The sequence below is a fragment of the Cydia fagiglandana genome, chromosome Z (genome assembly GCF_963556715.1).
Source record: "Cydia fagiglandana chromosome Z, ilCydFagi1.1, whole genome shotgun sequence".
NCBI lineage: Eukaryota > Metazoa > Arthropoda > Insecta > Lepidoptera > Tortricidae > Cydia > Cydia fagiglandana.
This window is the reverse complement of record NC_085959.1, coordinates 39,553,828-39,575,709: the sequence shown is the minus strand read 5'-3', so window position 1 is coordinate 39,575,709 and position 21,882 is coordinate 39,553,828. Positions and strand designations below refer to the sequence as shown.

The following is a 21,882-nucleotide window of genomic DNA, read 5'->3' as shown; positions in this document are numbered from 1 at the left end:
GTAATACTTTTTAATTCAGACTAGGTATTCACTACTCAGAGTACCTTTTATCACAAAGTATTTGTAAAATACAAATACTTTGTGATATTTTGAAAATACCTATTTCGTATTTTGTATTTAAACACAAATTCAAAAACTATTTTGTATTTTGCATTTAAAATAGTATTATCAAGGAAGTATTTAAATACTTTTTATAAAGTATTTTTTACATCTCTGTAGGTAATAAGCTAGAAGAGAGAAAACACGGGCATATACTTGTTCCAACTGTTACTAGTAGTGCCACCTGTTAGCGAGTAAGCTGTACTAAAGTTACGCCATCTTGTAGCGAGTAGCATCACTAAGTTACGCCATTGTTTGAGAAGCTTACAATTAAACGGGTCCTCAGGAAAAAAACTCGAAATTTCATTGTAGGTTGTATATTTTCTCAAAGCCAATCAAATTAGTGCAGTGTGTTACTTTCTCCCGACTTTGTTTTACGCCTCTATCAAATTAGAAAAAAAATAGGGTTTTGAGGAATTAATTCCCAGCATAGAGTAATATAAGTAAAGAAAGAGTGGTAACTCCATACATCAGTTTTTTTACCAAGACGCGCGTTATTTCGTAGTCGACATCTAGCGCCGTGTAGCGGAACTATCAGTACCACTATTCGACACCAGATGTCACACGTGTAGCTACTGACGAAAAATGTACTATTAAAACAGTTTACAACTAATATTATAAGCAGAAGGGGTTGAAAATAGACTGCCAGTTAATCCGGTTATAATATTAGCTGAAAATTATTGAGCATTAGAGTTTTCGATCGCCGAGACATCTATTGTCAACTAGAAGTACTGATAAATTCGCCACATGACGCTAGATGTCGACTACGAAATAACGCGCGTTTTGGTAAGAAAACTGATGTATGGAGTTACCACTCTTTCTTTACTTATTATACTCTATGATTCCCAGCAAGCTGGTTTTAATTGGTACCAAAACGACTATTATTTTCGTAGTCGACATCTAGCATCGAGTGGCGTAATTATCAGTACCGCTACTCGATACTAGATGTCTCTCGTGTGGCGACTCACGAAAATTGCATTGATTAACAATTTACAACTAATATAATAGTAAGTTTTTTTTAGCATTAGAAAGAACTCCACAGAAGCAAGCGTGCAGTTTTTATCAGGCTCGTTAATTGTTAATAATTATTGAATTATCTAATGTAGCATGGTCAATATAGGTACATATAATTTACTTCAAATTATTACCGCTAAAAGTGCCGGATTTGGAACCACAAGCTTGCTAATGCTAAAAAAACGGACTATAGAAGCAGAAAAGTTGAAAATAGAGTTCCGGTTAATCCGGTTATAGGTAGTCTTAGCTGAACATTGTTGAGCTAGACTTGTGTGTTGTTGTGTTGTATATAGACTTTCAATCCGGACGACGCGGGTTCAATCAAATCCTGGCTCGTATCAATGAGTTTTTCGGAACTTATGTACGAAATATTATTTGATATTTACCACTAACTTTTCGGTGAAGGAAAATATCGCGAGGAAACCTGCTAACATCTGCGAAGAAATTCAAAGGTGTATGTGAAGTCCCCAATCCGCATTGGGCTAGCGTGAGGACTAGAGGTATAGCCCAAGCCCTCTCACGCATGAGAGGAGGTCTGTGCTCAGCAGTGGGACGTAGATAGGCTGAAATTATTATTATTCTCTTTATTCATCATCCTTCTTAGGCTAGGGTTTTTAAAATATGAATATAAAAGTAAAATATAAAAACACATTGAAAACAATAATAAAATACATATAAAAAGGCCACAAGAACTATAATAGAACAGAGTAGAACAGAATAGAATAGAATACAACAGCATATAAATATTTTTATCCGTGTGTTCTAGCGTTGGTCCATCTGTCGTTCCTTAGCTACGGCGTTCAACGCCATGTAATAGGATGCTGAAGTCTTCAGGACCTGTAAGATAAGTAGATATAGTCAGACCGTAAAAAGTCTGCAGCGATTTTGATAGCCGCACGCAGTGCAAGTGTCATTTTAAACGTCAAACTTGTATGAAAATATGACGTATACATAACACTTACACTGCGTGGGCTATCAAATAGGCTGCAGACTTTTATTGGTGCGACTATAACCTACAGATTCACATGTTTATTCAGAATTTCGGCCTATGCCTATACTCTGCATCTTTAGGTATTTAAATAAAACTAACTAAACAAATAATTTGTACATTTGCGGGTAGTTATAATTATAACATTTATAGATTAACCAACCAAATACAAAACCACCTGGATCTGTCACTGAATGACCTGACTTTAACCTACATTATTTGATCATGTAATGTTTTCAACTATTACCCTCAACGGGCTTAAAAAGTCATTTGAGGGTAGATTTTGTTTACCCTTTTTTAAATAGGTACCTAAAGATACAGACTATAATGATGTACCTAAATTGTATTGAACAACAATTTACAACTGATATTAAAAGCAGAAGGAGTTGAAAATAGAGTTTCGATTAGTTAATCCGGTTTAGCTGATAATTGTTGAGCATTAAACTTTTCGGTCGTTGCAACATCTCTTGTCAAGTAGGAGTACTGATAATTCCGCTATTCGACTATACAATATTAGTTTTTTTGGTATCAAAACTGAAAAGTAAGGACAAATCGCTTAGCGTGGTACGGGGTACGGGTATGTGATGCGGAGGGATGAAAGTCATGTGACGAGAAAGGTATTACGAATGAATGTGGAGGGAAGAACGAGGAAAGGAAAACCGAGGAAAAGGTGGATGGACTGTGTGAGAGATGATATGAAACGAGCGCATGTGAATGATGAAATGACGGGCGACAGAGAGGTGTGGAAGAGAAAGACATGCTGCGCCGACCCCAAGTGAATGGGTCAAGGGCAAGGGAATGATGGTATCAAAACTGATGTATGGAGTGAGCACTCTATGTATTTTTTCTCTATGTTGCTATAGCAATAGTTATTTATACAATGGAGCTTACCGCTGACATAGTTGTGACTCCGACGGGCACCATCTTAGCAGCCTTCAGTGTGACCGGCGTCTGCGCACGCATCAGTAACACCATCGCCGTCCTGCGATAACGAAAATATTTTTTCATCACACTCGCTCAGTAAATGTGGAATTGCACGCAGGTTTAGCGGGAGTTATAGAAAAAGCGTTCTCCCTAGGGAGTCATGAAGTTTCCAGTGCCATAATTAACAGTTTTTTGTCTTTATACTTAATTTTTGTATCGCAAGTATGATGAAAAACATTGTGTGTAACTCGGGGCATGTTAATATTACAGACTCGAGTCTATAAATCGCTCCGGCAAGCCGTCGCGATTTAACTTACTATCGTTTGCAATATTCAACTTACGCCCCATGTTGCACAATGTACTATTAAAGGACTACAGAATTGAGAGAGCACTCTATGTTTACTTATGTCTCTATGGTATGGTGGTAAAATCTATCAGGGTATGTGTCATTTTGTATAAACTTGTAGAATATGGGGCATTATCTACAAAAAGGGACCTTATTGTCGATGGCGCTTACGCCGCTCAGCGTCGCGCGGCACTGTATTTACATCGGAGCATCGTTAATAATGGCGTAAGCGCCATCGACAATAAGGTCCCTTTTCATAGATACACGTTACATATAAGTAAAAATCAAAAAGGAACTTTACCTGCGGTTTCTTGTGTCCATACATTCCCACGGTATATCGTATATGGCGTCGATCAATTCCGTGCTCTGACGACAATTATAATCAGAATATTGTGTAAGTATGGAGTTAACGTTAACGTTAAAAGAAAGTGTTGTAACTCCATACAACACTGATGTATGGAGTTACAACTCTGCCTTTACATATGTATATTTCTCTATGGTCGATGTATGTACGATTGTCATCTTGGCTAGGCCCTTAGGTCTACCGCTTATCTCATGCGGTTTGTAAAGAAGTTGGGTGGTGATTTTCTATTAAAAGGGAAGTAGGTACTAGTTGACTTTATCCAAAAGATGTCCAAATCCAAAACTAACTCTAATATCTACACAGGTGTGAATATTATTATCACCACAGCAGCTTACACAAGGATACTTTGCTACTTAAAAACAGTGAGCAAAATCGCATTTTGCTCACTTAGTGAGACAAAAGGATATTCAAGTGACCTTCATATACATATGTCATTTCAACAAGCGGGGCCTAATACGAGTTCGATATACTTGGAGTCTCTCTGTTTCACGTCGTTAGCAAAAAGAAAGAGACAAAGAGCTCTAACGACATTCAACGGTGTATTGCCGGTTCACAATAGACCCCCGAAAAACGTCAGAACGCATCGTTCCAAATCGCGTACGAGTATGAATTCTTAATAACTAAATTAGACATAAAGCAGGCCACTGACGAGCCTTCCAAATGGATGCTGTTACAACGGATTCATCCAAATGGACGGCATCCTAATATTAAACATTGTACGTTTTTGACATTCACGGACCGATTTTGGATTGCAGCCACGCTATTTGGGCTGTTGGAAGGCTCGTCAGTGGCCACCTTAAAAATTTTCTGTTTTTTGACGTAACTTTTTATAGTCCCAACAAAAATTTAGTAAGGATCTAAGGAGTCTGTTCCTCCGGGCTATCCTTCCCAATATTTTACTTAATATTCTTTTTCAACGCCATAAAAAGTTATTATCAAAAAAAAACACAGAAAACTCATGTCCAATTAAAGGTGGCCACTGACGAGCCTTCCAACAGTCCAAATAGCGTGGCTGTAATCCAAAATCAGTCCGTTAATGTCAAAAACGTACAATCTTTAATATTAGGATGCCGTCCATTTGGATGAATCCATTGTAACGGCATCCATTTGATTTGGAAGGCTCGTCAGTGGCCTGCTTTAGTATGGCGTTCCACAGTTGCATCGTTTTGACAGCAAACTTACCCTGGAACTAATCATTTCGAAAAGTATCGAGACTAGGATCAGCTGTTGATGTAACGCGTAAGTTAACGGCCCGTATTTTGCCAGGGCCTCTGGGGTGAATGCGGCCACCTCCAACAATGATATAATGCTAAGGATCTGCATGAGCGAGTAGAATGCGAACAGATATTCGCTGTATGTGTCTGAGCATTTATTCACGAACCTGTAACAATATTATTCGTCATGGCTCCTCTACACGATGGGCCAACGCCGACCACCCCATGGGACGCAGCCATGAGATAGCAATATCACTTGCTCCCTCTAACGCATAAATGCGTCCCTTGGAATAGCCGGCGTTGGCCCATCGTGTAGAGGAGCCGTCAGACGCTAAAATCTTCCTATTTTTAGGTTTTTCCTGACTTGGCAGTAAAGAATTTTACTTATGTCACAAAATAAGTAATAGTACTACCGTACAGAAGGGAAACTTCCTACAAAACCGAAGTTATACAGCTGTTCAGGGTCGAATCATGCTGTCCCTTTCTAATATATGGCACTATCTCTTTCGGTTATTTAGGGTTGTCAAAATTCAAGCCATTATCTTATGTGTGGTCGTGCACGCAAAGTGACTTCAAGTTGTGTCAATAATAGCTCCTCCCTCCCTTATAATTGCTCGGAGCAATGCTGAGGTGATCGGAGCCGAGTTTGGCTGAAGGGAGGAGTTTCCTACTCCTGGCGAAGTCAGGCGTGGCAGTAAAGAATCTTACTTATGTGGTATTTGCGTTAATCAACGAGTAGAAGACCGGCATATAACATTTTTTGTTTAGGGCCCCCCCACATCTGGCGTCTTTCGAGCGTCGGCGTCTACAATTCTATGGCCGACGTCGACGCAACGTCGACGCAGCGTCGACGCAACTGTGCAGCGACGTCATTTTCTATAGCGCTGGACCGACGCCGACAGACGCCGACGCTCGAAAGACGCCAGATGTGGGGGGGCCCTTAGGGAGGCCGTAATGGGGCAAGAAGTTTCGTATTTGTATACGTGCTGCGGACTCGCGTTTTATGTGCAATCGATGTGGTAAGAATTGCCGCCCTTCTATAGGACTATATAGCCATCAACGGCGATGGGGACCCCATAAACCCTAAACCCACAAGCGCCAATGATGATGGCAAAACCGATGTTTCTCTATTATTGTTACCTCTCCTTCAGAATCTGCCTTTTCGGCAGTTGCCCAATATCATGTTAAATGCTTTCTTGGTACTTACTTAATAATTATGTTGTGGTGTACGACGATATCTTTCAAACTTTCTCGCACTCGCATGTTCTCCTCTGCCGAGTACATGTCAGCTTTTCGAGTGATATTTGACAAACTATGCTTCATAATTTTAAGATGCCCCATAATTTGGAGGACAATCAGACAAAGAAGAAGGTCAAAGGCCAACAAACCACAGGTGGTATGGATAGAGATGGGGATGTTGAATATGAAGAGTATCCAGTAGGCGTTCAAGGTTGTATAGACGTCTTCAGTGAAGCAATGGAAGTACACAGCGTGTTGAAAAGTTGTGTTAGGCGGGCGGTCGGGGCCGAACATTCCGCTCCTGTAGTTGGCGTACCATGGCGTGAAATTGAAAAGGGTGACGCCGGATAATATGATACATGGAACGATGATGGTGAATATCCTTGATACAATCTGCATTTGCTTGTAAATCTAAAAAATAAAGGGAAAAATATGAGGCTGGTCCTCAGAGGGCTGGTCAATAAAACTTAATGAATATTAAACCTCTTGCGTCGAATGATGGTTCCTATGAAGTTACTTTCAATCTCTTTTACTTGGGCTTTTTAAAAAAAAAAATTGTAGTAATATGTATTGACGTGAGACGTAACCTAACCTAAGACCTAAGGTCCTTAAAGCCCACTTGTACCATCCCCTAACCCGGGGTTAACCGGTTAAACCGTTAAGCTAGTGTCAAATTGTACTGGTAACCATGGTGACACTCCAGGTTTTACCTGTTAACCCCGGGTTAGTGAATGGTGCAAGTGGCCCAAAGAACTTTAAAAACCCGTAGAGAGGGTTTGATCAAAAACCAGATGTACTCGTAACGAAAAGTGTTATGTCGCGGTCTCAGCTCAGTATTACGAGATTACGAGCTTTCAAAACTTTAATGTTTATTTGACCGTTATTCGTTAGTAGTCGTCTTGAAATATTGCTCAAAAGAACTTAAATCCTGTTTCATGTAGGTATATTACGAGCTACCAGTACCTAAAGTTAGATGTAGCAATATTACCTATTATCATGATGCCAAAATTGTACAGTGAATTTTAAGGTCACACGTCTTGAATGTGGTTGGAAATAATTTTAGTTCTTCTCTGAGACTCTACAGAAGAGTCAAGTTTCACACAATAACTAGTCCTAAGTATGTGCGAAGGTGTTGAAGCGATCTCGTGGAAACTTACCTTAGTAGCGTATGGCGATCGATTCTTGAAGTAAAATAGGTGAAATTCGAGTAAGTAAGATTTTATTATCTGCTGATATTTGTCCGTCCGAGCAGTGAATAATCTTTGCTGAAATTAAGAATTATGATACGAAAATTTTATCTTGTAAGGATGGTAGGTACCATAGAGAAGTATAAGTACTTAAAGAAAGAGTGGTAGCTCCATACATCAGATTTCTTACTAAATGCGAGTTATTTCATAGGTGACATCTAGCGACAAGCTGCCTTTTATAACATTCAACTTCTATTTCAAATTTATTTCGTAACTGGTGGTTATTTTCTCTAAACAAATAAAAAAAACCGGACAAGTGCGAGTCGGACTCGCCCATCGAGGGTTCCGTACTTGTTAGTATAGCGGTAACAGAAATACATCATCTGTGAAAATTTTAATTGTCTAGCTATCACGGTTCATGAGATACAGCCTGGTGACAGACAGACGGACAGTGAAATCTTAGTAATAGGGTTTTTGCCCTGCAAAATTTCGGATAAAAAGCCATTTGAATTGTTCTCACCAAAAATAAAAATTCCAAGAACATACATAAAAGCACGAGTCCCATTTCGAAAAAGGAGATGGTCTCTCTTTTTAACCGACTTCCAAATCCCAAAGGAGAAGGTTATCAATTCGGTTGTATGTTTTTTTTTATTTTTTTTTTATTTTTTTTATTTTTTATGTTTGTTACTCCATATCTCCGTCATTACTGGACCGATTTTGAAAATTCTTTTTTTGATTGAATGTATATGCATACAGATTGGTCCCGTTTCTGTCAAAACCTAGTTCTGATGATGGGTTCCATGAGGAATCGAGGGAACTCCTCAAATCTTAAAGGCATACATATAGTGATTTTTGGGTTTTTATCATCAAATCAAGCATATACATCCAAAAAAGTGACATTTGATGAAGTGGAACTGCTGATGATGATCAGAACGGAACTCCTCAACAACGCATAGTTCACGGTTGGCGATTTGTCCTCTTCGTTATGTTTGTTAAGCAAGTTCAGTTTTTAAGCTACATTTTTGTCAAGCTCGAGTTCTGATCATGGGATCCATGAGGAATCGAGAGAACTCCTCAAATCTTAAAGGCATGCGTATAGAGATTTTTGTAATTACATCAAAAAATCAAGCATTTTCATTAAAAACTGTCGCATTTGATGAAGTGGAACTGCTGATGATGATCAGAACAGAACTCTTCAACGACGCATAGTTCACGTTTCGCGATTTTTCCTCTTCGTTATGTTTGTTAAGCAAGTTAAGTTTTTAATGCACATTTTTGTCAAGCTCGAGTTCTGATGATGGGATCCATAAGGAATCGAGGGAACTCCTCAAATATTAAAGGCATGCGTATAGAGATTTGTGTATTTACATCAGAAAATTAAGCATTTTCATTAAAAACTGTCACATTTGATGAAGTGGAACTGCTGATGATGATCAGAACAGAACTCTTCAACGACGCATAGTTCACGTTTGGCGATTTTTCCTCTTCGTTATGTTTGTTAAGCAAGTTAAGTTTTTAAGCCACATTTTTGTCAAGCTCGAGTTCTGATGATGGGATCCATAAGGAATCGAGGGAACTCCTCAAATATTAAAGGCATACGCATAGATTTTTTTGTATTTTCGTCATAAAATCAAGCATTTACATTAAAAACTGTCGCATTTGATGAAATGGAACTGCTGATGATGACCAGAATAGAACTCTTCAACAACGCATAGTACACATTTGGTGATTATGAATTTCGATTTTGGCTTGGACTGGGACCCGGACTCGGACCCAGAACCGGACTCATACCCGGATCCGGTTCGGACCCGGACCCGGACCTGGACTCGGACCCGGGCTCGGACCCGGACTCGGACCCGGACTCAGACCCGGACTCGGCCCCGGACCTTGACCCGGAAAACCACTACGATACCTTAACTAAATAAACCACTATGATTATACCTACCATAAAATGTGTAAGTATATAAGTATGATAATGCCAATCTTACTAGCCCCTCCCGCTTAAACCCCCGTACACCGCACCGCATGCGCCGTTAAGTGGGTTAAGTTAGGTTTGAACTGCGATCCTCACAGAACCGAACTGCTATCAGAGAAGTGGGTTAGGTTAGGCTAGAACTACGACCCTTACAGAAGCGAAATGCCAGTAGAAAAGTGGGTGGTTTTACCTCCTTTTCTACATAGTATACCATCTACAATAATCTTTCACCGGCCCCCATAGAAGTCGGTTTTTTTTCTTAAAAATTATGTACCATATGTAGGCCCCGCCCAAACTGGGTAGAGATACAGCGACGACTATCAGGAGAAGATTGTACACGGACAGGATGAGGCCCAAACGAGGCCGCCCGAATTGCTTGTGAGGCCAGGAGCCTACGAAGCTTAGCAAGAAACGCGTGTTTTGAACATAGATGAAATCGAGCGGCGATTCTGCATCACTGTAAACAAAATCAAACCACATTGCAAAATCTTGACTTGAGTTTTTCGACCGCCTTAGCAGTGTCAAAACATATTCAGTACCGTCTGCGTAACGTAGGTACTTTCTATGGGGTGCCTTTGATTCACAAAAAGTTTTAAGTTATAATGTATGGTTTTTTTGAGAGTTAAGAGTTATTTACGAAAAACTAAAAAAAGGGACCTTTAATGTCAAATATCTCACTTCCGGTCATGATTTCGATCGAGCAACCGGCAAATTCGGATTCAGCGGGGTCTAATTAGGTTAAAAAACCCGGTTGCCAAAAAGTAATATGATTTGCCAGTCGAATCAAGAAGGAGAGCGATTTTGAATTTTTATGTCTAGTCTATATTACCATTAGTCCTATAACTGAAACCGTTAACTTTTCAGGATTTTCGTAAGGTTATCCTATAGATAGGTTGGGTTATGTTAGGTTTGTTTTAGGACAATCCTGTAAAGTTACGCGTTTCTGAACCAAATAAATTATGAGTACCTTACGAAAATGTGGACTAACAATACATTATGACTTAAAACTTTTTTGGAAATACGCCCATTTTCTAGACATCTCGCTCGCACTAATATGCGAGTATATATGAGCGAAATGCATAGAAAGTAAGTTACGCACACGCTAGCGAATATGTCAGTGACAAACTGGTGGTAGAGACAACAGTTGAGTAGTTTTACGGTGTTACAACGTTAGAAGTCAGACCGTAAAAAGTCTGCAGCGGTTTTGATAGTCCACGCAGTGCAAGTGTCATTTTAAACGTCAAACTTCTATGAAATTATGACGTATAAATAACACTTACGCTGCGTGGGCTATCAAATCCGCTGCAGACTTTTATTGGTGCGACTATAAGTACAAGTATTTTATTTTGTAATTATAAGCACAAGATAAGTAGGTAACTTACCCGTCATCAAACCGACTCTTCAGAGAACGAAACACTTGTGTCTCGAGCACGGCCCTAAAAATGTGATTCTTGGTCATAGAGAAATCAGTAGGTACTTAAGCATAGAGTGCTCACCCCATACATCGGTTTCCTTACCAAAACGCTGATCATTTTCGTAGGTAGTCGACGATTGCGTCAAATAGCGGATTTAACAGTACTGCTACGTGACACTAGATATCACGAGTGTGGACACTGACGAAAAGTGAATTGTTCAACAATTTACAAATAATATTACAAGCAGAAGGAGTTGAAAATAGAGTTCCGGTTATATTATTAGCTGAAAATTGTTAAACATTAAACTTTTCGTTCGTTAGCATTATTGATAAATCCACAATTTGACGCTAGATGTCGTCTACGAAAATTATAAGCGTTTTGGTTAGAAAAGCGACAGTATTTTGATTTGCAATATATTTTAAGCCTAATTCCATATTTTTAAAAATATAGGCGAAGTTGGAGAAGGGTGAAGTCAGGTTTATAGGTTAGGTTTAGGGTTAGGTTTGGGCTGTAGTAACCGATACCGCAATTTTTTTTAATATTCTTAGTAAATCCGTATTATTTTCATTTTTATCTGTTAGGAATACCCTGTTATTGGCTTCATGATTGTATCCTAATTATTTGTAAACTATAGGTAACTAACTACCCTAACTGTTTATTAAAGCTGTTGGTCTTGTAATAAAATAAAATATAAGTAAATAAATAAATATTTAGCTTTCCCGAGTACCCCTGATTATCAGATTGAACCCAATATTTTATAATTATTCAGACATTTTTTGAATCGGATCCCTTTGTTTGACATAATTATTGAAAGTCATAATGTAATGATTGTCAGATTATCATTAGTCATAACTCTGAAACCGTTAACTTTCAGGATTTACGCAAGATTATCGTATGGATAGGTTAGGTTAGGTTTGTTTTATGGCGATCCTGAAAAGCTAGGCGTTTCTGAGAAAAACCAAATTATGACTAAGGAAAATTCGGACAAACAATACATTATGACTTAAAACTTTAGGAGAAACTATAGAGACCCTTTGTGAATACATATTCGAAACTTACCGACATAATTTAAGAAATAAATTCATTGATCCCTCTCTGTGCGTGCGTAGATCTAATGTCTTATTTTGATACTTAAGTAGTGTTATTGTTTGAAGTAACTGAAAGGTAATGTGAACAAATTGTTCGATATTCATGAAAACGTACACATTGTTTCCTTCGCATGATTATTGTACGGTAAATTCATGAAATAACATAATTATGTATTAGCGAAGCATCGCGAGTAGTGCTTTATAGAATTATATTTATAACATCGATAAAGCTTCAGGCCGATTTATTTTTTCGACTAATTTCTATTAGTTTTGGTGGATACGTAGAGTTACCTATTCTGTGCAATATAAGCGTAATTTCACTGTGTGCCCTACAAAATCTTAAATTATTCATATTAAATTACTGTATTAAAGGTCTGAACTAAGGATAAGGTGCGCACCAATTGCACCCCATGGTCCGCACCAATGCCGAGCGCCTTCGGCACTCTCATACTTAAGAGTCCGCAGCAAGTTCGGCCGAATTTCACTTTCCCATACAAACGAAGTTTCGTTCTCATTTTAAAACTACGTGTTGGATTGTAATGAAACTTTGCACTTCTCTCCATTCTTCTCCACAACCACATCTCAAAAGCCTCTAATTACAGGAATAGATATACCTTATCCTATTGTAAGGTAAATGTACTAGTGCTCGACTTGCTAATGCCCAATAGACTGTCTTGCTGTCACCTCTATCAATTGACAATGACTTAAGTTTGAAGATTACATGTAGTGGGACTGCGTCGAGCACTACGTTTACCTTACAAGGTTTCTGAGCAATCTAGCTAGTCGTTTTAACACGTTGATTGCCAAGCCAAAAATGGCGAACATACCGAGATGGCCAACGAATGTCGAATAGGTAAATCCCTTCTCCAGTAGCCAAAATTAATGCCATAAGCCATTACGCTACGGCCACTATTTTGCAGCGCGAACTAAATTGTGGCTTTATCACGCGACATCGCGTCATCGGCCACGGGGTAATGGACTGCATCACGCGACGTCGCGTGATGTGGCAATCAACGTGTTAAAATCAGAGCGCTACTACGTTTGTATGGAGAACCGAGCTTGCTTGCTAAATAGGTAGTGTCTTATTTCTTAAAAAGAAAGGATTTTTAATACAGTCTTGGGAAATCTTCTTATTGTATATATCGATGAAAAAATAATATTGGTAACCACTACTCCATGCACTACACTACTATAGGTATGCCTAGTGATTATACTTGCTCTGTCATTGTTCCACATCAAAGAAATACCTATTAGTACCTAAGCTATAATAGGCACATAAGCGTCTGCGTCAAAATTATCTGCCAATTATAATTAAACAGAAATAATTATGTGTTCATATGTTGACGACGCCGTTTGTAAACGGCGGAAGGCGAATTGTAAAAAGTTCGCATTTTGTAAAATACATTTACAGTACATAAATGTTGCTACTTTACCACCCTAGGGCGGGATTAAGGAAAATTTTAATGGTCCATATGTACTGTAAAACGTTGTACCTACAATACACTTTTATCATAATGTAATACTTGGTAATACTATATGACATTAGCAGCGCTCTTTGGAACTTGGAACAAGGCGTTACTAACATTTTTTTAATTAAATAAATTACAGGCAATTTAAATCTCCTAAGTTGGCAATCCTGTACGTTTATGTTTACGGGGAATCCTTAGAGTTTATTGGTACAACTCTCTATGGCGTAGTTCACCCTATCTACTAGCGCCATCTGTGGACGAGTAGCAAGACTAATGTACTTACGCCATCTATTGGGATATTAGAGAAGTTTCTAAAGGATCATAGCACATTGTCGAGTTTTGTTTAATAGGTAATTATACTAATTATGTTTTATTCTGGAATTGGTTGAAGAGTATCAGCACGATCACCACTATCAGCTCTTTTCCAAAATGTTTTTTTAATATAGTGGATACATAGGTACTTACCATCTGTTTCACGTTTCACCATTGATACCTACCTACAACCAACGTAGGTGGCGCCTAGAACAAATAAACCATAACTCACAAAATTCCTCACTGAACATTATAAAATACTTCGAAATTTCACTGAGACAAAGTCCCATCTTCCTGTAACTTGTATTGAGATGCACCCGTGTCCAATTAAGGCGGAGATCAAACGCCGACATTACGCGGGGTAATTTAGGTAATGATCGTAGATCATAATTTGTTCCGTGTGAGGTTGCTCTAGTGAATATAGCATTTGATGCTACCACAGAAATCGTTTGTTAAAGTTTTTGAAATAAGCTTGTATCGCCGACTGCACTTTTCTCTCAAACCATTAGCGAACGTAAGGAAACTTGCTACTCTTGGTTGCTACTCTTGTAGATAAAATACACCTGTCACATCAGTTTTTTCGACTTTTTTGTATCGGCGTAACTTTAACCGTAGTTGGTTTAAAAAAATATATACAAAAAAAATGAAAAAAAAAATGAATAGAAATATAAAAAATAAAAATGATTTAATTAAGACTAAAATCCATATCTTTTTAGTACTTAGTACTTAACCTAGGAGAACTATAAACTAAATGGTAGTTTAATTGCAACAGTCCTTCTATTATGAATTTACCTACAATAAAATTAAAACTAAAATTAAAAGCTTCGTGTTTTGCGAAAAGTTTTAAGAGAGTTAACTTTGCGAACATGTAAGATTTTAGAAAACAAGATTTAATAAGTATTAAACGAGTTTAAACTTATTAATAATACGTTTTAACATACCTTCCATACATTAAGTAAGGAAACTTGATGTATGGAGCGAGCAGGCCACCCCACATTAGCGTCTTTTGAGCGTCGGCGTTTAGTCAACTCTATGGCTGGTGCTCGACGCAGCGTTGACGCAACTGCGTTGCTTTTTCCGTAGCGCTGACTAGATGCCGACGCTCAAGAGACGCTAGTGTGGAGTGGCCCTTATATCTCTATGATTATGACGTTTTCACAAGCCGATTGTGGATTTAAGGCGTGAAAAAATTACTTAAACGCATTTCAAATTCATTTAATGTGCCTTTTTATGGACTAAACTATTAATGCCATTTCCACAAGTACCGTAAAATGTACATTTTATGGTTAATTCTCACTATCATTTCCTGTAAAAAAGGCGGTCCATGTTATTTAGTTATTTATTCTTTAGGTCTTTATTTTTTTGTGGATGTTCCCTTATGTCTTCTAAGTTAGAAGCCATAAGGGAAAGGACACAAGGGGAAGGAGTTAGTTAGAAGTTCTAACTAAGGTCAAACCAATTTGTCAGTCAATAAGAACCAGGAAAACTATACTCATTGTTTTCTTTTGGGTGCTAGTACTAGTGTAAGACAAAGATAGTATCTATGATTCTCTCCTTTGATTAAAATGAGACAGTTCTTTGACAAACAATATTTGCATTACCACAGAATAAATAATAGTACTAGGTACACAAGACTCACTCTCTAACAAAACGCGTCTGTCACGATAAGCACAGATATGGCCGCTAGACGGCAACAGCGCCATGCGCGGCATATGGCAAAAATTGGGGTGGAATGGATGTACTTTTAGCTACCTGTAGCAAATCGACGAAATCGCGGAGTGAGCCTCGCCTGTCATTACGATATCATAGGTATACTCAATAGCGCAAGACGGGCAGTTTAGAAGTTAACAAACTGAAGAAAGTTTATTAGAAGTTTCAAGAAAACAAGCTTTAGTCTGGTCCACATCATTTCTTGTGGGTTCTGTCCTCCCTCTATCCTCTTAACGCTCAGTCATACAACGAAAAATCTAGAATTTGTCACTGAAATTTGAACCTTAGTGTAGGGCTGCAGGGAATAGAGTTGATTTTGGTGTTGTTTGAAATTTTAACGAAACAAAACAAATGCGACTCTGTACCAATTGAATATGATTTAAATTTCATCGAACTGAATAAGTACTATAAGTAGGACGTTGGGCCTTAGGAGGCTATTGCAGTGGCCAGCTCCTGGCCGAGCCCACACGCCTCCAGCCGGATCAACACGGGGCTCGGCATCGCCCCCGAGCCCTCCTACACAACAACACAGAAGAGGAAGAAGAAGACACGCACACACCACACCGGAAATCGCCTACATAGGCACGACGGACACGCCAACCTAAGCTACCGGTCGCCTTTTCTGCGTCCCCGATGCCTGGCCCCGCTCAAACGGTATCACCAGGCTAGGGGTCGCGGGGTTGGATAAACTGCCGGTGGCGAAAAAGCTGGCCCACAATAGACACACAGCCGTCCACAAAACAACGTGCCCCACAAGGTGCAAACAGCCTCCGCAGCCGGTAGGCGGAAGAGGCCTCTCACACCCCCTCAAAAGGGTGTCGAAGGATAACTCAGTCACTCAGTCACACGCCTCCGCAGAGCATCTTTCCTGGGAATAATATCATGTACAGTCACCACACGGGATTGTTATGACATTAAGGGTTCCAGCTAAATTGGAAATTCTATAGCGTAAGAATTGACAACCAATTTAGCTAGGACCCTAAATGGCGCAACAATCGCAGAGCGTGATGGTACAAGACGACGATTGATCAATCATCATCATCATTCAATGCAAAACGAAATACTTACAAAATCGTAAAAATAAATATTTCGAGATATTTGAGTATTGTAAACTATACTATTATAATGACGAAAATTAGGCAAGTAATAGGCGGAAAACGAAATTGCATCGACACAACAAAATTAAATTTCCCATCTTTAAAACGTCAATATAAGTAAAGCTCGGTACTAAAGCCTGTTTCATAACCGCAAAAAATAACTTTGTAAAGCCCTAGATTGATGTTTAAATGCACTTCTAAAGCATAATACATATCTGCTATCACATCTCTACCGTGGGAATGGATACAAAGAAAATAAATATTATCAACATCAAAAGTACTTGTAACTTAAAGGCTTTTTACGACCTTTCGTTTCTGTGTCCAGCCAACCAACAATTAATTTTAAGCTCTATATAAATTGTAATAAAGTCCACTTTTAATGTGGAAATTCAAGCGGTTCGCTTAAAAAGGTTTCAACTCCCTAACGGACTTACGTTACATTTTCGTTTAAAGCGGCATTGTGTTGCTATAGCCATCTCGTTTTCACCTAAGAGTTGGTACAACATGCCATCCTCGTCTCTCCAAATTCGTGACTGCGATCCTGAGAGCGTTCGTAATTTAAAATTTGTTGTTTTTGACAGACAAATGAAGGTTCAGTTTCGTAATCGGCCATTACGTGCGTTATCATCTAAATAACAAAATGTGGCATTTTTGAACCGCATGTACAGTCGGACCAAGCTAACCCTGCTTGGAATTTGCAATGACAAACTGTGGAAATGTCATACCTAATTAATGTCAAATTTCCATGGAAATACAATGACGTTTATTTTATTTTAATGTGGAACCATAAGTAATTCGTTTCTATATGACCATTTAAAGGTATTAGATTAGATAGATATAAAACCGCCTCTTGGCCTATACGGTACACCGTACACCACAAAGAACCCTTTATTTGACAGGGTCAAAATTCAACATTGGGAAATCCCACTTTTATAGAGACCTTCAAATATAACAAAACAAATAATTTATGTGAATTAGATCATTCATAACTCTATGAGTTTGTATTACTAATGACACGGCCTTAAGTGTTTATGGAATTTAGACCTTCACCCTATATAAATACAGTCGCTTTTTCAATAACTTAGCGTAGTCGGAGAAGTGCGTTCGAATACCAGGCTCACGATTCAAGGTTTACTTCGAGGTTAAATTTAATAACGTGTAACTCGCCGTCAGATACATCGGAGCGGCCGAGGTGCTCAAAAAAATCTGAACACGAATTCTAAATCCTTGACAATAGAGGCGTGTTCAGATATTCGTGTGCACCATGGCCGCTCCGAATGTATCTGATGGCGACTGTACTATTTTGGACTTGCTTGCGAGCATAATGTTTATAGCAGCCGTAACAAAAACAGCGTATAGCGCCTTAGAGTAGGTATGTACCTAACTATCTAAACTAAACAAATAACGGTCCGATTCGAACTTTAAGGGTATCATTCCATTTCTAACCGCAGCTGTATTACTAGTTCTGAACTAGTGATGTACCGACTATTGATTTGGCCGGCTAGCCGACTAATCGGCGCTCGAATGGCCGATTAGTCGGCCGACTAGTCGGCTAGTCGGCCAGATCATTAGTTTCGTATAAGTTCAGGTGAAAAACAATAGTTTTGCTCTTTTGGTTGCGCTATTCATATATTAGCTTGGCTAAAAGGTGTTTTCTATTGGTTCAAAGACCTATCACAAGAATCCTCGTTCAATTTCTGTCTTTCTTTTATTTTGCGATCCTGATGAGCAGAAAAAGTTTTCACACCCTGAATAGGTATTTTGGTAAAATAGACATAACACATATGGTAAATATTAACTGTTGGTTTCTTTTTTTCTGTTTTTCTTTCACTAATAAAGTGCCGACTAATCGGCCATTTTTGCCGACTAGTCGCCGACTAATCGCCGACTACAAATGTGGCCGGATAGTCGGCTTTCCCGACTAGTCGGTACATCCCTATTCTGAACGCGTCGCTGTTATTGTCAATTTCCATAGTAAAATGAACAGTAAGTAGTGCAGCTGTCGTTGGAAATGGACTGTCACCTTTAGACAGCACAAATATTACTGTCAAAAGTGACGTTTCTTCAGCAACGTTTTTATTTGAAGAAACGTCACTTTTGACACTGACATGTCTAATCCATATCGTATCTAAACGTAATATTTGGCGTTTCTAAAAGTTCGAATCGGGGCCGCAGGTCTGTTGTTTGTAGGTTGTATTGTGTTCCGTGTTTTTCTATGACGCAACTGAGTTTTATAGTATGTATGTCATATAGAGCACGGCATTGTATAGCTTTACAAATATAATTATGACCTTGCATGAGTTCTGATACAAAAAAGCCACAGTTTTATGTTATGTGCGCTTAGGATGACTCACGCTAGACCGAGCCGGGGCCGGGCCTAAGCTTCCGGCGCTTCGTTTTCTATGGAATGTACCACGTGATCACCGATCAGCCGTCATAGAAAGTGACATGTCGGACGCCTCGGCCCGGGCACGGCCCGGTCTAGCGTGAGTCATCCTAAATCTCGGTACGGTGACAGGTTTCGTCTCGATACATTTGTATAACCTTTAAACGCCAAATCTCCCAAAATTGTAGAGAGATGACGAGATGACACCTTGTCACCGTATCCTACGTTGAAAAATACTCGTCTTCCTCAGTAATTTGCAACGGCTCATGGGAGCCTGGCGTCCGCTTGGCAACTATATAATCCCAAGAATTGGCGTAGGCACTGGTGGTTTTTACGAAAGCGACTGCCATCTGACCCTCCAACCCAGAGGGTAAACTAGGTCTTATTGGGATTAGTCCGGTTTCCTCACGATGTTTTCCTTCACCGAAAAGCGATTGGTAAATATCAAATGGTATTTTCATCAAACATCAACATTTATTCAGCAAAATTTCGTACATAAGTCCCGTTGGTATTTGGTACGACCCGGGGGAGTGCTCCTGGTACTGGTTTTCTATACAAATACAGTACCGGAACCGGGAATTCCCGGTTCTCGCCATACAAACTCAGTACCGGGAAAATTCCTCCGGATTATACGAGTAAGTCGCACGCTCTTACCGCTAGGCTACCAGTGTTTGATGAAAAATTCTAGAAATTGTAAAATGAACTGCCGCCCGCGTAACAATTGTTACAAACTGTATACCTATTAGGTACAGTCGCCATCAGATACAGTGAAACCTGGATAAGTGGAATCTCAAGGGACGAGCAAATTTGTCTCACTTAAAGAGGTTTTTCACTTACCCAGGCTCTCAGTTAGCCAGGTACAAATAAATTTCTGTCTCATTTACAGAGGGTTCCATTAATAGAGGTGAGAATAGAGTATATTTCAGTTATAGAGGTGGTTAATAAGGTATTTAGTAATTATCTTTAAAAATAAATAAGGTAAAATAATCCTTGTCCCTAAATATTGTTAAGTCTGTTTAAATATTTATTTGAATTTATTTTGAATGATTCTCCAAAGGATAGATATTTCAGAATTAAATTAAATTTGATACGGACTTCATTGCGTATTAGAAATTTAATAAATGAAAATTTATTTTTTCGTGTTACATATCAAAATTTCAGCTTTCGTTTCGATAGTTTTAACTACTTACATAAATTAACTAAATCAATCTTGAAGTTGTTTAGACACAATAAGGCAAATGCGGAATTTGTGGATAAACTAAGAGTTAGTAAGAATACGGAAATTGAGTCAAAGTTAGAGAGGTAATAGATTGACGTTATCTCAGATACAGAGGTCAATTCCCTATAAAATACTAAAAAACAATTAGGAAAATGTAATCTTATAAATATAGTCTCAGTAAAAGAGGTAAAATACACTCTCTGTCTCAATTATAGAGGTAAATGTGACTATAAAATCACAACAACGCATCCCAGTTATAGAGGTTCGTTTTTTCTCAGTAACAGAGGTAATTCAGTGCTAAAGTGTCGGGACCGCACCATGCGTCCCAGCTATAGAGGTTTCTCACTTATCCAGGTCCCATTTAACCAGGTTTCACTGTATATCGGAGCGGCCAAGGCGCTCACAAATATCTGAACACGCCTCTATAGTCAAAGCGTTAGAGTGCGTGTTCAGATTTTGTGAACACCTTGGCCGCTCCGATATATCTGATGGCGACTGTACTCACCTATCAATATGATACAGTTTGGTTCAGGTGTTTCGTCATTTAGATTCTCGTTTTGTATCGTTCTCTATTACATCTGATCTTATCTTTATATCTGATCTGTTGCTATTCGAAATGCTTAGCACGCGCGAGCGAGTTCGCTCAGAGGGCCTACCGCGAACCACGTTTGACGTGTTGCCTCTCTGTTGCACTTGTTAATTCGTATGTAAGTGTGACAGGGAGGTAACAGGTCGAACGTGGTTCGCGGTAGGCCCTCAGATCTAGAAGGCAGTGGAGGTCTACAGTGGAGGGCAAATATTCTTCATGGGGGACCAGAAAGCTTAAGAAATTTCAGAGGGCCAAAATTGCAGCAATATTTTGATTTGAAACCGCGATGTCCTTCGTGTCCGTGATGGATAAAATCCTTTTGCGGGCCGGAACTGGCCCGCGGGCCGTACTTTGCCCGCCACTGATCTAGAATCGCTTACGGTGCGATCAGCCAGAGGGTTTTTAAAAAATCGTAGCGCTTTTTTAGATCATAATATGGTTGCCAAAAAATATGAGAAGCAATCTTGAGGCCTTTCTCTAGTAACTTTTAAAGATATCGTGCATAATTATTTTCCATCGTATTTTCACGGAAACGTACGAACGTTATTTCAGTCAGTCTTGGTACAAAAAGTACTGAGGTTGATTGAAGTAGCATGACAAATAGTGTACGGTCGGCCAAGAAAGTGGTTTACCACTTTTCGACTCTATTGTCTGATTGATAGAGTCGAAAAGTGGTAAACCACTTTCTTGACTGACTGTACAACTGTCGAGGTCACACTACATTGGTCCGTTCATACTCCGAACTCTGCTCACACGCAATGGATACGTTCTATTTAATATCGATAGGGAATAGGGATACACAGCGGGATCCTTTTGTTGATTATACTTTCTTTCTTTTTGTAATGTCTTTCTCTTTCTAACTCTACAAGTGTTACAAAGTTAGTACATTAGGCGGCTGAAAGGCGGAAAGAGGAGTATTAACTGACGAAGCTTGTCGAGGCCTAACAAAAGATTCAAGTCATAAAATAGAAAATACCCCTCTTTCCGTCCCTTGGTCCGTTTAAACACTGGACTATCCGCGGGCGCAAATAATTTTTGTTACAGGAATCTACTAAAATACTATTTTTTTATTGCGATTATACCTACCATACGGTACATTATTAAATGAAAGCACTGTGTTAGTAGATTACGAATACATGTACATACTTATCTACTTATTTATTATTTAAAATTTAAGTCAGGCAACTAGGCTCATATTACAAATACCTTACAGACTAACATACTTATGTATTTTATAAACTTAAAAA

At 38.9% G+C, this 21,882-nt stretch overlaps 1 protein-coding gene across 2 annotated transcripts; it reads right to left on the bottom strand.

Annotated features, from left to right (window-relative positions):
- Positions 1–1,682: 1,682 nt before the first annotated feature.
- Positions 1,683–11,958, bottom strand: LOC134678412 (odorant receptor 67a-like). 2 transcript variants are annotated; one of them, XM_063536984.1, is made up of 10 exons: positions 11,825–11,958; positions 10,733–10,786; positions 9,621–9,807; positions 7,896–7,967; positions 7,346–7,453; positions 6,157–6,599; positions 4,918–5,116; positions 3,673–3,737; positions 2,993–3,083; positions 1,683–1,950 (listed from the first exon to the last, which is right to left on the bottom strand). In XM_063536984.1, exons 1-10 carry the CDS (start codon positions 11,956–11,958, stop codon positions 1,876–1,878), a joined length of 1,428 nt encoding a protein of 475 aa, XP_063393054.1. In that variant the 3' UTR covers positions 1,683–1,875. The 2 variants fall into 2 exon arrangements, with proteins under 2 accessions (XP_063393054.1, XP_063393053.1); XM_063536983.1 differs by lacking the exons at positions 7,896–7,967; positions 9,621–9,807; positions 10,733–10,786 and having other exon boundaries at positions 11,825–11,953.
- Positions 11,959–21,882: the final 9,924 nt, after the last annotated feature.